This window comes from Pelophylax lessonae, assembly GCF_965119305.1.
Source record: "Pelophylax lessonae genome assembly, contig: HAP1_SCAFFOLD_349, whole genome shotgun sequence".
Taxonomy (NCBI): Eukaryota; Metazoa; Chordata; class Amphibia; order Anura; family Ranidae; genus Pelophylax; species Pelophylax lessonae.
The window spans coordinates 140,242-156,067 of record NW_028119995.1 but is presented as its reverse complement, the minus strand read 5'-3'; the positions used below and the strand labels follow the sequence as shown (position 1 = coordinate 156,067).

At 46.8% G+C, this 15,826-nt stretch overlaps 5 protein-coding genes across 5 annotated transcripts; 2 read left to right on the top strand and 3 right to left on the bottom strand.

The window, feature by feature from the left end:
- Nucleotides 1-2,683: 2,683 nt before the first annotated feature.
- LOC309543770 (uncharacterized protein) lies at nucleotides 2,684-15,484 on the bottom strand (the record flags this gene model as incomplete). The annotated part of the gene is made up of 2 exons (XM_082276208.1): nucleotides 2,684-3,328; nucleotides 14,852-15,484. The coding sequence occupies 2 exons, from the start codon at nucleotides 15,482-15,484 to the stop codon at nucleotides 2,684-2,686; spliced, it is 1,278 nt and encodes a 425-aa protein (XP_082132334.1).
- On the bottom strand, nucleotides 5,465-5,845 carry LOC309543782 (histone H2B 1.1; the record flags this gene model as incomplete). Its single annotated transcript, XM_082276219.1, has 1 exon — nucleotides 5,465-5,845. The coding sequence occupies one exon, from the start codon at nucleotides 5,843-5,845 to the stop codon at nucleotides 5,465-5,467; it is 381 nt and encodes a 126-aa protein (XP_082132345.1).
- Nucleotides 6,170-6,562, top strand: LOC309543777 (histone H2A type 1-like; the record flags this gene model as incomplete). The annotated part of the gene is made up of 1 exon (XM_082276215.1): nucleotides 6,170-6,562. The coding sequence occupies one exon, from the start codon at nucleotides 6,170-6,172 to the stop codon at nucleotides 6,560-6,562; it is 393 nt and encodes a 130-aa protein (XP_082132341.1).
- On the bottom strand, nucleotides 7,962-8,273 carry LOC309543783 (histone H4; the record flags this gene model as incomplete). The annotated part of the gene is made up of 1 exon (XM_082276220.1): nucleotides 7,962-8,273. One exon carries the CDS (start codon nucleotides 8,271-8,273, stop codon nucleotides 7,962-7,964), a length of 312 nt encoding a protein of 103 aa, XP_082132346.1.
- LOC309543774 (histone H3.2) lies at nucleotides 11,239-11,657 on the top strand (the record flags this gene model as incomplete). The annotated part of the gene is made up of 1 exon (XM_082276212.1): nucleotides 11,239-11,657. Exon 1 carries the CDS (start codon nucleotides 11,247-11,249, stop codon nucleotides 11,655-11,657), a length of 411 nt encoding a protein of 136 aa, XP_082132338.1. The 5' UTR covers nucleotides 11,239-11,246.
- Nucleotides 15,485-15,826: the final 342 nt, after the last annotated feature.

Here is a 15,826-nt window from a genome sequence, read left to right as displayed (position 1 = left end):
CTTGCCGATTTATTGTAATAAATACAATGGAACTCATCTGTAACACAATTCACACTTCCTCTATATCTTCCCTAATAGATACAATGTTACAATATTTAACGGTAAAACACACTTTCCTAGGAACAGATTAAACAATCTTTGTCTCTTTGGTTCCCATTCTCTCAGGAGACACATAGTTGCATTTTCTAGAAACGTAATAATTTCTTATTTCAAACAATGGAATCGATCTCGAGTCATTAGGAATCGTGCTTAGAGAGCTGATGACCAATCAGCCCATTTAATTTGTGGGGGGAGGGGGGTAAACCTTACACAGTCCACATGGAGATGTCACTATGGGGATCAGGAGGGATTTTTCCTCTATCTCCCCTCCCCCCATACTAGAACTGTGTCATCACAGGAGATCACACACGGACACATTACAGGGAAGAATACATCCGGGATTGGAGAGGAAAACAATTCATCTGTATGGAGATTCATTTTCCTGCCCATCCCTCACTCAGCACTATTGTGTACGGATATGAGGATAGGGGGGGGGATTACGAGCAGTAGTTTCTCTTTACTTATTATCGCACGACGCCCATGTTGGGGTTCCACTGTTACTGCAAATATTTTAAACCATTAAAATATTGGCAGGCAATTGAATATAAATTATATATATCAGCCAATAGGAGCTTTTAGGTAATCATACAGATTTATCTTCTCAAAAAGTTATAACATTCTCAACACAGGAGACTTCCTAATCATTGTAAGATGAGCGGAGGATGAGATCTCCCGATCATTAGAATGATTCTCCTTTAAACTTTTACATTCTAAAACAAGTGAATGATCTAGAAGAGGAAATATTGATCAGCGCCCATCTCTGATGTCTGTGTGCTATTAGATGTGTAGAAGAGATGCGGAGCACTGTGTGCCGTGGGTGTAGGTAGGTATGTGTGGCTCTGTTAGGAGGAGGTGGGTGTAGGTAGGTATGTGTGGCTCTGTTAGGAGGAGGTGGGTGTAGGTATGTGTGGCTCTGTTAGGAGGAGGTGGGTGTAGGTAGGTAGGTGTGGCTCTGTTAGGAGGAGGTGGGTGTAGGTAGGTATGTGTGGCTCTGTTAGGAGGAGGTGGGTGTAGGTAGGTATGTGTGGCTCTGTTAGGAGGAGGTGGGTGTAGGTAGGTATGTGTGGCTCTGTTAGGATGATGTGGGTGTAGGTAGGTATGTGTGGCTCTGTTAGGAGGAGGTGGGTGTAGGTAGGTATGTGTGGCTCAGTTAGGAGGAGGTGGGTGTAGGTAGGTATGTGTGGCTCAGTTAGGAGGAGGTGAGTGTAGGTAGGTATGTGTGGCTCAGTTAGGAGGAGGTGGGTGTAGGTAGGTATGTGTGGCTCTGTTAGGAGGAGGTGGGTGTAGGCAGGTATGTGTAGCTCTGTTAGGAGGAGGTGGGTGTAGGTAGGTATGTGTGGCTCTGTTAGGATGAGGTGAGTGTAGGTAGGTATGTGTAGCTCTGTTAGGATGATGTGGGTGTAGGTAGGTATGTGTGGCTCTGTTAGGATGAGGTGAGTGTAGGTAGGTATGTGTGGCTCTGTTAGGAGGAGGTGGGTGTAGGTAGGTATGTGTGGCTCAGTTAGGAGGAGGTGGGTGTAGGTAGGTATGTGTGGCTCTGTTAGGAGGAGGTGAGTGTAGGTAGGTATGTGTGGCTGTTAGGAGGAGGTGGGTGTAGGTAGGTAGGTGTGGCTCTGTTAGGAGGAGGTGGGTGTAGGTAGGTAGGTGTGGCTCTGTTAGGAGGAGGTGGGTGTAGGTAGGTATGTGTGGCTCTGTTAGGAGGAGGTGGGTGTAGGTAGGTATGTGTGGCTCAGTTAGGAGGAGGTGGGTGTAGGTAGGTATGTGTGGCTCTGTTAGGAGGAGGTGAGTGTAGGTAGGTATGTGTGGCTGTTAGGAGGAGGTGGGTGTAGGTAGGTATGTGTGGCTCTGTTAGGAGGAGGTGGGTGTAGGTAGGTAGGTGTGGCTCTGTTAGGAGGAGGTGGGTGTAGGTAGGTATGTGTGGCTCTGTTAGGATGAGGTGAGTGTAGGTAGGTATGTGTAGCTCTGTTAGGATGATGTGGGTGTAGGTAGGTATGTGTGGCTCTGTTAGGATGAGGTGAGTGTAGGTAGGTATGTGTGGCTCTGTTAGGAGGAGGTGGGTGTAGGTAGGTATGTGTGGCTCAGTTAGGAGGAGGTGGGTGTAGGTAGGTATGTGTGGCTCTGTTAGGAGGAGGTGAGTGTAGGTAGGTATGTGTGGCTCAGTTAGGAGGAGGTGGGTGTAGGTAGGTATGTGTGGCTCTGTTAGGATGATGTGGGTGTAGGTAGGTATGTGTGGCTCTGTTAGGAGGAGGTGGGTGTAGGTAGGTAGGTGTGGCTCTGTTAGGAGGAGGTGGGTGTAGGTAGGTATGTGTGGCTCTGTTAGGAGGAGGTGGGTGTAGGTAGGTATGTGTGGCTCAGTTAGGAGGAGGTGAGTGTAGGTAGGTATGTGTAGCTCTGTTAGGAGGAGGTGGGTGTAGGTAGGTATGTGTGGCTCTGTTAGGAGGAGGTGGGTGTAGGTAGGTATGTGTGGCTCAGTTAGGAGGAGGTGAGTGTAGGTAGGTATGTGTAGCTCTGTTAGGAGGAGGTGGGTGGCTCTGAGAAGAGCCTTTGGGGGGTGTAGATGAAGGAGGCCTCCGGCTGCTTGGATTTATTTCTTCTTCGGAGCGGCCTTCTTGGGCTTGGCTGCTGCCTTGGGTTTGGCCGCCTTCTTAGCCGGACTCTTGGCGGCTTTTTTGGGCTTGGGTGCAGCTTTGGGCTTCTTGGGGCTCTTTGTCACCTTCTTGGCAGCTGCAGCCTTTGCCGGTTTCTTGGGGCTCTTGGCCGACTTCTTGGGGGATTTTACTGCCTTCTTGGGGGACTTGGCCGCCGGTTTCTTAGGGGACTTGGCTGGCTTTTTGGCCGCAGCTGATGGCTTCTTTTTGGGGGCTTTCTTGGCCTTGTCGCCCTCTTGCTGCTTCTTGTTGATCTTGAAGGATCCGGAGGCTCCATGTCCTTTCACCTGGACGAGGCTCCCCTTAGTCACCAGCGCCCTGATGGCGACCTTGAGGCGGTTGTTGTTCTTCTCCACATCGTATCCTGAGGCGGCCAGGAGCTTCTTGAGGGCGGCCAGGGAGACCCCGCTGCGCTCCTTGGAAGCGGCCACGGCTGTGACGATGAGATCGGACACGCTGGGACCGGACGGCTTCTTGCTGCCTTTCTTCCCTCCTCCGGCTGCCGCCTTCTTAGTCGCCTTCTTCTTGGCGGCGGGCTCCGCTGGAGGAGCGGCGGCTGGGGCGCTCTCAGTCTCAGACATGATTCTAGAAAGTCTATTGGACAGATAAACTTCCCCACTCACCTCTTCTGGGATTATATAGTTAAACGTCCTGCACTGCTATTGGTCGGTACACAACAATCCTCCTGCTCTGCTATTGGTTACACATCAGACACGCCCACTCAGTATCATGGAGTAGTTGGAGAATCTTCTCTCTCTTGTTGTGTTTCCCCAGTAGATAGAAAACCGACTTTTATGTGAAATAGAACGCTGTCCGATCTTCATCGGGGACCCGATCTGCTCACTGGACTGTCACTTATCGGGGGTCACTTACAGCTGCCAGGAGCTGCTGAGGAGGCTGAACACAGAGGCTGCAAACACCTCCATCCTCCTGAGTGTGTGTCCCATTCTTCCTTCTATCTTCTTTTCTACACAAATTCTACACAGAAAACAATCTTCTCACATCTCCCTCTAGAATGATCTTCACATTAGATGAGTAAAGAGTGACCAACAGGAAACATTTCCCTCTAATACAGAACTCTGCTCATTTATAGCTGAGTAGAAGGAGCCTGGAAGAAAAACATCAGCCGGTGACATGAGATCCTTGTGTGATGTGATGGGAGAGATTGTTATACATACAAATGTCTCAGCTGATTACACAATGTCATGTTTAATATACAATGCATCATTATCTGCTCACCATGATAAACATGTTTTTATACAAATACTCTGAGTATGTTTATTGTCACATATTGCTGCAAATCTATACTGGCGGCTACTCAGGTATAATGTCATATAGAGGTAAAGAAGTCACTCTGGAAGACCTCCCCTCTATTAAAATGTAATCTGCCCCCCTCCATTCCAAGCACCGCTCTTCTAGTGTTAATCAATTCCGGCTAAACCTGGAAAATATACAGCGCCAAGAAAAAAGCTTTCCATGATCCTAATCACATCAAAAGTCCATGTATCTCATAATTTTTCACATTATATGGGGGAGGGGGTGGGACTACAACAATAAATAGAAGACTTTACTTGCACAAGTAATAGAAATGAAGGAAACAGTGAATTGTACAGAAATCCTCTCTTCATCCATTCCCTGTTCATATTTGGCGCTATTCTTCCTTTACTGCGGTTTCCTCTTTCTTCCTTGGAGATTACACAGAAAACATTCATCTGTCACACATCATAACAATTTCATATTTATACAATATTACTGTAAAAAAAAAAAAAAAAAAAAAAAAAAAGGCCTGCATTCTTGCTTATAAGAAAAAGCTGACCTGATGGAAGACTGATGGAAGGGGCGGGGTCACAGCCATTCAATACTCTGCAGAGAATTTCACTTACTTAGACACATTGTTAACATTTTTCTGATATCTAGTTACAAAAACTGTGTTTATTGATTATTTGTATATATTTATCTGGCAGTGTTGTGATTACTACAGATTTTTACCAGCCCTTTCACTTTTCCTTTATTTTAGGATGTAGGGGGGAAATCCGTAACGGCTACATGTCATGTCTGAAAAATGAAACATTAATTATCGGTCAGTTCCCCGATCATATACAGATCTGATAATGAAACATGTAATACTTTATTTCCAATCACATAGAAAGGTAGAGATCTATGAGAGAAGTAATCTCACTATCATGTTCTGTATGTAGCAGTGTGTGTGTGTGTGTGTGTGTGTGTGTGTGTGTGGGGGGGGGGGGGGGTAGGGATTCTGCATTTTGAACATATGGAAATGTTTTACATTATTCAATAATCTTTCATTTCTATTTCTGTTTATTCCATATTAATCGAATCTGCCTGAAAATAAAGTGTTAAAGATATTTATTGGATAAATATCTCCTCTGATGATCTCAGTGTGGGATTTGGTGTTATAATGGGGTTGATTATTTCTCTGTAACGTTTTCACAATTCAGGCGGGAAATTTGAAAATAGCTATTTCAGATCTGAGCCAATCAGAACTGTGAGCGGTTTCATTATCAGTCTTATTTAGGCAGCGATGTCTTTATGAGGAATCCAAAGAATTTTATTAGGAGATTTATAAGAGCTAAAACTTGTAAAAGTAATAAATTGTACGATACATAAAAATTGTATGACAGCTCGGTTGTGTAGTATGTGGGTGGCTCTTAGAAGAGCCTTTGTGTGTTGTTGGGGTGATGGATGGGGGAGGGGTATTACTTGGCGCTGGTGTACTTGGTGACGGCCTTGGTGCCCTCGGAGACGGCGTGCTTGGCCAGCTCTCCGGGCAGGAGGAGGCGGACAGCGGTCTGTATCTCCCGGGAGGTGATGGTGGAGCGCTTGTTGTAATGAGCCAGGCGGGAAGCTTCGCCGGCGATGCGCTCGAAGATGTCATTGACGAAGGAGTTCATGATGCTCATGGCCTTGGAGGAGATGCCGGTGTCGGGGTGGACCTGCTTGAGCACCTTGTAGACGTAGATGGCATAACTCTCCTTCCTACTCTTCCTCCGCTTCTTGCCGTCCTTCTTCTGGCTCTTGGTCACGGCTTTCTTGGAGCCCTTCTTGGGCGCCGGGGCGGACTTGGCTGGTTCAGGCATGATAAGGGATAAGAATGTTTTCTCCGCTCTGAGAAGATAAAGTGTACTGGCGCTGCCCTCATGTGCTGCTTATATAGGCTGTCCTATGCAAATGAGCTGCCTTCCTCCTCACTCTTCTATTGAAAGACATGGTCATGTGATGGGGAGTGACGTCATGCTTTCCTTCCTCGTTTACCGATTGGTCTAGATGCAAACCTAGAGAGCATTGGCTGGCTTCAAACGTGGCCAATCATAGAGCGAGACGTCATATCATTCAAAGTATAACAGGAAAGGGAGCGGCTGCAGCCATTCATATCTCTTTGAGAACTCCAATATCACAGAGACATGTCTGGCCGCGGCAAACAAGGAGGAAAGGTTCGGGCTAAGGCCAAGACCCGATCATCCCGGGCTGGTCTGCAGTTCCCAGTCGGTCGTGTTCACCGTCTGCTCAGGAAGGGTAACTATGCCGAGCGGGTTGGGGCCGGAGCTCCCGTTTATCTGGCCGCCGTCCTCGAGTATCTCACCGCTGAGATCCTCGAGCTGGCCGGTAACGCCGCCCGCGACAACAAGAAGACCCGCATCATCCCCCGACACCTCCAGCTGGCAGTCCGCAACGACGAGGAGCTCAACAAGCTGCTCGGGGGCGTCACCATCGCCCAGGGAGGAGTCCTGCCCAACATCCAGGCCGTGCTGCTGCCCAAGAAGACCGAGAGCCACAAGGCCGCCAAGACCAAGTAATCACCACCGGTTCATCCACGTCACCCAACACAACGGCTCTTTTCAGAGCCACCCACCCATCCATACATAGAGCTGCATACATCTACATTGTTATTCGGAGATCTAATTGTAACAATGAAAGATTGCATTTATTTTCCAGGTAGGAAATAAAATACTTACTATGACTAGAAGGTGTGATTCCCCATGGGGGGGAACAATGTCTTAGGATGACACGTGGCAGTAATAAGAAATGATGATAGATGTTTATATTGGAACGCTTTCAGTGTCCCTTTTTATAGAGCAATGTCCTCTCATTACAGGGACTCCTCTTCATTCTCCTCCATCCTTTACTTTAAATCATTCTAGAAATAACAATCCCCCCCCCCCCCCTCCTTCACTCTCACCGCAACACAAATATACATTGTCATGTCATCTCTCATGGAATCTCACAGTTCTGATTGCTGCAATCTTCATGTTTCCCGCCACAATTCTCTTTACACTTCCCATCTACCATCACGATAATACAGCAGCTTCTATTGTGGAACATTCATCAACGGTCCCTTTATTTCACAACGATAATCCATACATTGATAAACGTCCGTTTTGTTGTTTGATACTTCAGAGTCCGCCCTGCTGTAGAGATGATTAGAAAGTCACTGAACACGTGACCTCTACTCTGAGAAAGGAGAGGGAGCGCACACTTTCTTTGTACTCATAGGAAAGACATTAGTGGCTGGCTGTGGGATCTCCCACAACTCTGATTGGCCAATATTTCAAATTTCACCCGCCTGAATTGTGTAAATCGTTACACAAAAATCCATTTCTTTTATACCGCCAAATCCGACCCTGAATACTGAGATCAACTTTGATTGGAAAAACATCAACACTTTAATTTCAATCAGATTAGAGAGGGGTGACCGGATTATTACTGACCAAAAAATGTCCTTTATTGCAAGTGCTCGGAATCCACCGCTATACACAGAACACGACAGTCACATGACTTCTACCTTTCTTTATGATGAGAAAATAGAGTAATGATCATCTAGAAATGTCACTGAGCGATATTTATTGTCCCCTTATCACACCCCGAATTTTTCTATAAAGAAATGTGAGGTGACTGGAAATAATGCCTAAGAAAGGGGTTTATCGGTGTCTCAACAAGCTAGCTGAAAAATAATAAAGTGATCTAACGATATTGTAAGCGGAGAGAATATAAACACTAGATCGCTTCGATCTGTTGTATTCCAAGTAAAATAAAGTTGTACAATCGGATTAATATGTGTTTAGCTAAAAAGCTTTCATTCCGACGTGATAAAAGTTGATCTAAGAGAAATAAATGGTTACAGCTCTTTGTAGGAGAAGGTGGGTGGCCCTGAGAAGGACCTTTGTTAAGGTGAAGTGGGTCGGTGGATGTTGGGGTTTAGCCTCCGAATCCGTAGAGAGTGCGGCCCTGGCGTTTGAGCGCATAGACGACATCCATGGCGGTGACGGTCTTCCTCTTGGCGTGCTCGGTGTAGGTGACGGCATCGCGGATGACATTCTCTAGGAAGACTTTAAGCACTCCGCGGGTCTCCTCATAGATGAGACCGGAGATGCGCTTGACACCCCCTCTGCGGGCCAAACGTCGGATGGCGGGTTTGGTGATGCCCTGGATGTTGTCCCGGAGCACCTTCCTGTGGCGCTTAGCGCCTCCTTTCCCCAGACCCTTTCCTCCTTTACCGCGACCAGACATCTCCAAGCTCTTCGTGTATCAGACGAATGTGAAGTAAAAGCACCCAGCCTCGCTTTATATGCAGCATATGCGGACCTGATGGAGAATAAGGGGGAGGGGTTGGAGGAGGGCGCGTCCAGACGTCACAATAAGTCCGCCTCTCTGTGCTCTCAATCATCCAATCCTCAGCAGTTCCGTGATTTGAATTTCCCGCTCGATGATGCTCTTTGTTCAATAGAAAGAACAACATTTCACTCCTTTTGGGTGACCATTGGATGTTACCTGATCATCATTACTGGTGAGGTCATGTCTCTGACGTCACCCAGGATCCTCCAAATAAATGTCCTCACTACATACTCAGACATCGGAATATTCACATTCAGTGAATAAAATATAATAGTATCCTAATATAAAAAAAGAATATATAAAATAATATATTATGAAGTACATAGAAATCGCAAAAATACCATAAAATGCAGCATTTGTAACACCCCCACCCCACCCAAAACGAGACATAATACCTCCCAGCTTTTAGTAGAGTGCAGATCTCCTAGATAAATGACCCCAACCGGAAAAAAGAAAGAAGAATACCAGAGATGTGAGCGCACTCAAATGTCCATACAACTGCCCTCCCCCTTTTTTTTCCATCAATATGGAAACTAAAATTCTTCTAGCCACCCCAACATTTAGACAATAGTCTTATGAAGAATTATCAGTTTTCCAATATTTTCTAGAAATCCATTTCCTTCCCAATAATTATCACAATCGTTTAGCCGACTTTTTATTACATATTTTGACCAGAGAAGACTTCATAGACCATTAACGCTTCCTGCATATAAAGTTCTCCCCTCAATCCATCCTCCTGTTTATAACAGATGTTCTAACACCTTCCACTGGTGACCTTCCTATCCAGATTACTATATAAAGTCCCCACAATGAACGCTCGGCTCTGGGTTCCTTCAGGTCATACACTGCACGGATAGATTGTGACATCTAGAACCCTTTGCTGATCTCTCACAAGTCATGTTCCCCCAGAGTCCTGGAACAGATGAGATGTCACACAATGTATTATGTCTCCAGAATCCCGGATCTCTCATCATCTTCTATTAGAATGGGATAGGACCCTGCACAGCTGCTGCACATAACCAGAGGGGTACAAACCAATTCCATCCCTCAGTGCTCATACACCAACCAATCTCACCACATCATTGCACTGTATCAGTTAATGTGTTATTCTGCAGCAATACACCCTGGATCAAACATGCCCCATTCTCAGCAATCAGATCTTTTAGCCTACTTGTTTAATTAGAAGTGTACCACTGTATAGACAAATTGATCATTCATTACAGATCGATCTTAGATCCACATAAGATGATAGACAGATAGATAGATAGATAGATAGATAGATAGATAGATAGATAGATAGATAGATAGATAGATAGATAGATAGATAGATAGATAGATAGATAGATAGATAGATAGATAGATAGATAGATAGACCGAAAATCTATCTATCTATGTGTGAAAGGTGCAGTAGCGGCACACCTATTATAATTATTACACAGGGATTTGATTGAAAGGGGAATTCAGCAATAGGTGTTAGGATTTAATACTGATCCACATGGGACATCTAGAAATAATGATCGCACCGAGCGATCCCTCATCTGCCGACTTCTAAAGGTTTTATCTGACACAAAAAAAACATGCAAAATAATCCGATAAATTTTGCAGTCTGGATGCCATTTCCTCAGATCTTCAGCTATGAATTGTAATTCTGTTATCAAACTGCACACACTAATCCGTTTTATTCTGTTCCTATGGATTCGGAAAGGAAGCCATGAAATTACATTGTATCTCTTCACAGATCCCCGCACGGAAGTCATTCCTCTTTTTACCAGCAGGTGTCAGTGTTTCTCCTCCATAGAGAATACATTGGAGCAGTTTAGTTCAATTTCATTCAAATGGATCTGATAGAAAACTTCCTGAGCGCTGATCCATCTGGAAACAATGACACCGACTGATCCCAGATCTGCCCGGAGCAGGGAGGGCAATGCTGGGGGGACGATTCATTGTCTGCTCAGAGATCTGTCCCTCCATGTTAGTACAGAATTGTGCTGGATGGAATAAGCTGTGCAAGTCAACTTTCTACTTGTTATTCACTAAGAACGGAATAATCAGATCAGTGAGATCGGAGGAGGATTTTCTGTCATCTCATTTACTGTATTATGGAGAAAAACTGTCCAATCTCAGATCTTCTAATTCTTACACCGATTAGGAATCTCCGATCTTTTTTTATTTTATATCATATTTCTGATGAATATTTTCTCATTTGGCAGGAAGGAAAACTGATAGAAAGGATCCTCAGCCATTCAATACTCCGAAGAGAATTTCATTTACTTTGTAACTAGAAACCAGCAACATGTTTACAATGTTTCTAAGAGGGGACAGATCTGCTTCTTCAGACATGAAATATTTGTGTTATTGATTCATTGTACATATCTGGCAGTGCCATGATTTCTACCAGTCATTTCACTTTTTTCTTATTCTAGTTTTAATATGAGGAAATCTATAACTGCTACATGTCTGATAGAGGTCAGTTCCATGATCCTACACAGATCTGATAATGAAACATGGAATCCTATTTTTCCCATCATATAGAAAGGTAGAGATCTACCGCCAGTCCATTCTCACAGTCTATGATTCCTAAATCTATAAAGATATGTCTGATGAATGTTTTCTCTTTTTGAGAATAGAGATCGCTTGTATGATGTAAAGTAACTCCCCTCCCCCATCCCACACAAAGATGGTGACTCTACTTACAAAGATAACGTACAGATTTTGGCGGGCATTTTAAAAATGCCGCTTTTTTTAAGAAAACCAATCATTGAAAGGCGTGTGAGTTACTTGTCCAATCGGAAGGCAGTGCTGTGTATAAATGGCTCCGCAGAGCGGCAATGCCTCACATTCACTGTTCCAGCAGAGAGTTGAGTAAAGATGGCGAGAACCAAGCAGACCGCCCGGAAGTCCACCGGAGGGAAAGCTCCCCGCAAGCAGCTGGCCACCAAAGCCGCCCGCAAGAGCGCCCCGGCCACCGGCGGAGTCAAGAAGCCTCACCGCTACAGGCCCGGCACCGTGGCTCTCCGAGAGATCCGCCGCTACCAGAAATCCACCGAGCTGCTCATCCGCAAGCTGCCCTTCCAGCGCCTCGTCCGAGAGATCGCCCAGGACTTCAAGACCGACCTGCGCTTCCAGAGCTCCGCCGTCATGGCTCTGCAAGAGGCTTCAGAGGCTTATCTCGTCGGACTCTTCGAGGACACCAACCTCTGCGCCATCCACGCCAAGAGAGTCACCATCATGCCCAAAGACATACAGCTGGCACGCCGCATCCGCGGAGAGAGGGCATAGAAGGGGAGGGCACCACCACTCCTACTACTACTCCCATCATCCCAACACAAAGGCTCTTTTCAGAGCCACCACATCCTCCTATATACAGAGCTCTATATATATATACTACCTCATCACACCGACTACATGCTGGAAAATACCGGCTACTACATTCCTATACATTCCCCGGGATCACCTTCACCACATCTTTCTTTTCTCTCCCTTCTCTGCGCTCCGAAGCTCAGTGTGGAAGTAAAGCTCACCTCTAATATAATTACACAGAAAACATTCCCATTTCTCATCTAGAAGGGACATCCTTTCTCTTGCCGATTTATTGTAATAAATACAATGGAACTCATCTGTAACACAATTCACACTTCCTCTATATCTTCCCTAATAGATACAATGTTACAATATTTAACGGTAAAACACACTTTCCTAGGAACAGATTAAACAATCTTTGTCTCTTTGGTTCCCATTCTCTCAGGAGACACATAGTTGCATTTTCTAGAAACGTAATAATTTCTTATTTCAAACAATGGAATCGATCTCGAGTCATTAGGAATCGTGCTTAGAGAGCTGATGACCAATCAGCCCATTTAATTTGTGGGGGGAGGGGGGTAAACCTTACACAGTCCACATGGAGATGTCACTATGGGGATCAGGAGGGATTTTTCCTCTATCTCCCCTCCCCCCATACTAGAACTGTGTCATCACAGGAGATCACACACGGACACATTACAGGGAAGAATACATCCGGGATTGGAGAGGAAAACAATTCATCTGTATGGAGATTCATTTTCCTGCCCATCCCTCACTCAGCACTATTGTGTACGGATATGAGGATAGGGGGGGGGGGGGGATTACGAGCAGTAGTTTCTCTTTACTTATTATCGCACGACGCCCATGTTGGGGTTCCACTGTTACTGCAAATATTTTAAACCATTAAAATATTGGCAGGCAATTGAATATAAATTATATATATCAGCCAATAGGAGCTTTTAGGTAATCATACAGATTTATCTTCTCAAAAAGTTATAACATTCTCAACACAGGAGACTTCCTAATCATTGTAAGATGAGCGGAGGATGAGATCTCCCGATCATTAGAATGATTCTCCTTTAAACTTTTACATTCTAAAACAAGTGAATGATCTAGAAGAGGAAATATTGATCAGCGCCCATCTCTGATGTCTGTGTGCTATTAGATGTGTAGAAGAGATGCGGAGCACTGTGTGCCGTGGGTGTAGGTAGGTATGTGTGGCTCTGTTAGGAGGAGGTGGGTGTAGGTAGGTATGTGTGGCTCTGTTAGGAGGAGGTGGGTGTAGGTAGGTATGTGTGGCTCTGTTAGGAGGAGGTGGGTGTAGGTATGTGTGGCTCTGTTAGGAGGAGGTGGGTGTAGGTAGGTATGTGTGGCTCAGTTAGGAGGAGGTGGGTGTAGGTAGGTATGTGTGGCTCTGTTAGGATGATGTGGGTGTAGGTAGGTATGTGTGGCTCTGTTAGGAGGAGGTGGGTGTAGGTAGGTATGTGTGGCTCTGTTAGGAGGAGGTGGGTGTAGGTAGGTATGTGTGGCTCTGTTAGGAGGAGGTGGGTGTAGGTAGGTATGTGTGGCTCTGTTAGGATGATGTGGGTGTAGGTAGGTATGTGTGGCTCTGTTAGGAGGAGGTGGGTGTAGGTAGGTATGTGTGGCTCAGTTAGGAGGAGGTGGGTGTAGGTAGGTATGTGTGGCTCAGTTAGGAGGAGGTGAGTGTAGGTAGGTATGTGTGGCTCAGTTAGGAGGAGGTGGGTGTAGGTAGGTATGTGTGGCTCTGTTAGGAGGAGGTGGGTGTAGGCAGGTATGTGTAGCTCTGTTAGGAGGAGGTGGGTGTAGGTAGGTATGTGTGGCTCTGTTAGGATGAGGTGAGTGTAGGTAGGTATGTGTAGCTCTGTTAGGATGATGTGGGTGTAGGTAGGTATGTGTGGCTCTGTTAGGATGAGGTGAGTGTAGGTAGGTATGTGTGGCTCTGTTAGGAGGAGGTGAGTGTAGGTAGGTATGTGTGGCTGTTAGGAGGAGGTGGGTGTAGGTAGGTAGGTGTGGCTCTGTTAGGAGGAGGTGGGTGTAGGTAGGTAGATGTGGCTCTGTTAGGAGGAGGTGGGTGTAGGTAGGTATGTGTGGCTCTGTTAGGAGGAGGTGGGTGTAGGTAGGTATGTGTGGCTCAGTTAGGAGGAGGTGGGTGTAGGTAGGTATGTGTGGCTCTGTTAGGAGGAGGTGAGTGTAGGTAGGTATGTGTGGCTGTTAGGAGGAGGTGGGTGTAGGTAGGTATGTGTGGCTCTGTTAGGAGGAGGTGGGTGTAGGTAGGTAGGTGTGGCTCTGTTAGGAGGAGGTGGGTGTAGGTAGGTATGTGTGGCTCTGTTAGGATGAGGTGAGTGTAGGTAGGTATGTGTAGCTCTGTTAGGATGATGTGGGTGTAGGTAGGTATGTGTGGCTCTGTTAGGATGAGGTGAGTGTAGGTAGGTATGTGTGGCTCTGTTAGGAGGAGGTGGGTGTAGGTAGGTATGTGTGGCTCAGTTAGGAGGAGGTGGGTGTAGGTAGGTATGTGTGGCTCTGTTAGGAGGAGGTGAGTGTAGGTAGGTATGTGTGGCTCAGTTAGGAGGAGGTGGGTGTAGGTAGGTATGTGTGGCTCTGTTAGGATGATGTGGGTGTAGGTAGGTATGTGTGGCTCTGTTAGGAGGAGGTGGGTGTAGGTAGGTAGGTGTGGCTCTGTTAGGAGGAGGTGGGTGTAGGTAGGTATGTGTGGCTCTGTTAGGAGGAGGTGGGTGTAGGTAGGTATGTGTGGCTCAGTTAGGAGGAGGTGGGTGTAGGTAGGTATGTGTGGCTCAGTTAGGAGGAGGTGGGTGTAGGTAGGTATGTGTGGCTCTGTTAGGATGATGTGGGTGTAGGTAGGTATGTGTGGCTGTTAGGATGATGTGGGTGTAGGTAGGTATGTGTGGCTCTGTTAGGATGAGGTGGGTGTAGGTAGGTAGGTGTGGCTCTGTTAGGAGGAGGTGGGTGTAGGTAGGTATGTGTGGCTCTGTTAGGAGGAGGTGGGTGTAGGTAGGTATGTGTGGCTCTGTTAGGAGGAGGTGAGTGTAGGTAGGTATGTGTAGCTCTGTTAGGAGGAGGTGGGTGGCTCTGAGAAGAGCCTTTGGGGGGTGTAGATGAAGGAGGCCTCCGGCTGCTTGGATTTATTTCTTCTTCGGAGCGGCCTTCTTGGGCTTGGCTGCTGCCTTGGGTTTGGCCGCCTTCTTAGCCGGACTCTTGGCGGCTTTTTTGGGCTTGGGTGCAGCTTTGGGCTTCTTGGGGCTCTTTGTCACCTTCTTGGCAGCTGCAGCCTTTGCCGGTTTCTTGGGGCTCTTGGCCGACTTCTTGGGGGATTTTACTGCCTTCTTGGGGGACTTGGCCGCCGGTTTCTTAGGGGACTTGGCTGGCTTTTTGGCCGCAGCTGATGGCTTCTTTTTGGGGGCTTTCTTGGCCTTGTCGCCCTCTTGCTGCTTCTTGTTGATCTTGAAGGATCCGGAGGCTCCATGTCCTTTCACCTGGACGAGGCTCCCCTTAGTCACCAGCGCCCTGATGGCGACCTTGAGGCGGTTGTTGTTCTTCTCCACATCGTATCCTGAGGCGGCCAGGAGCTTCTTGAGGGCGGCCAGGGAGACCCCGCTGCGCTCCTTGGAAGCGGCCACGGCTGTGACGATGAGATCGGACACGCTGGGACCGGACGGCTTCTTGCTGCCTTTCTTCCCTCCTCCGGCTGCCGCCTTCTTAGTCGCCTTCTTCTTGGCGGCGGGCTCCGCTGGAGGAGCGGCGGCTGGGGCGCTCTCAGTCTCAGACATGATTCTAGAAAGTCTATTGGACAGATAAACTTCCCCACTCACCTCTTCTGGGATTATATAGTTAAACGTCCTGCACTGCTATTGGTCGGTACACAACAATCCTCCTGCTCTGCTATTGGTTACACATCAGACACGCCCACTCAGTATCATGGAGTAGTTGGAGAATCTTCTCTCTCTTGTTGTGTTTCCCCAGTAGATAGAAAACCGACTTTTATGTGAAATAGAACGCTGTCCGATCTTCATCGGGGACCCGATCTGCTCACTGGACTGTCACTTATCGGGGGTCACTTACAGCTGCCAGGAGCTGCTGAGGAGGCTGAACACAGAGGCTGCAAACACCTC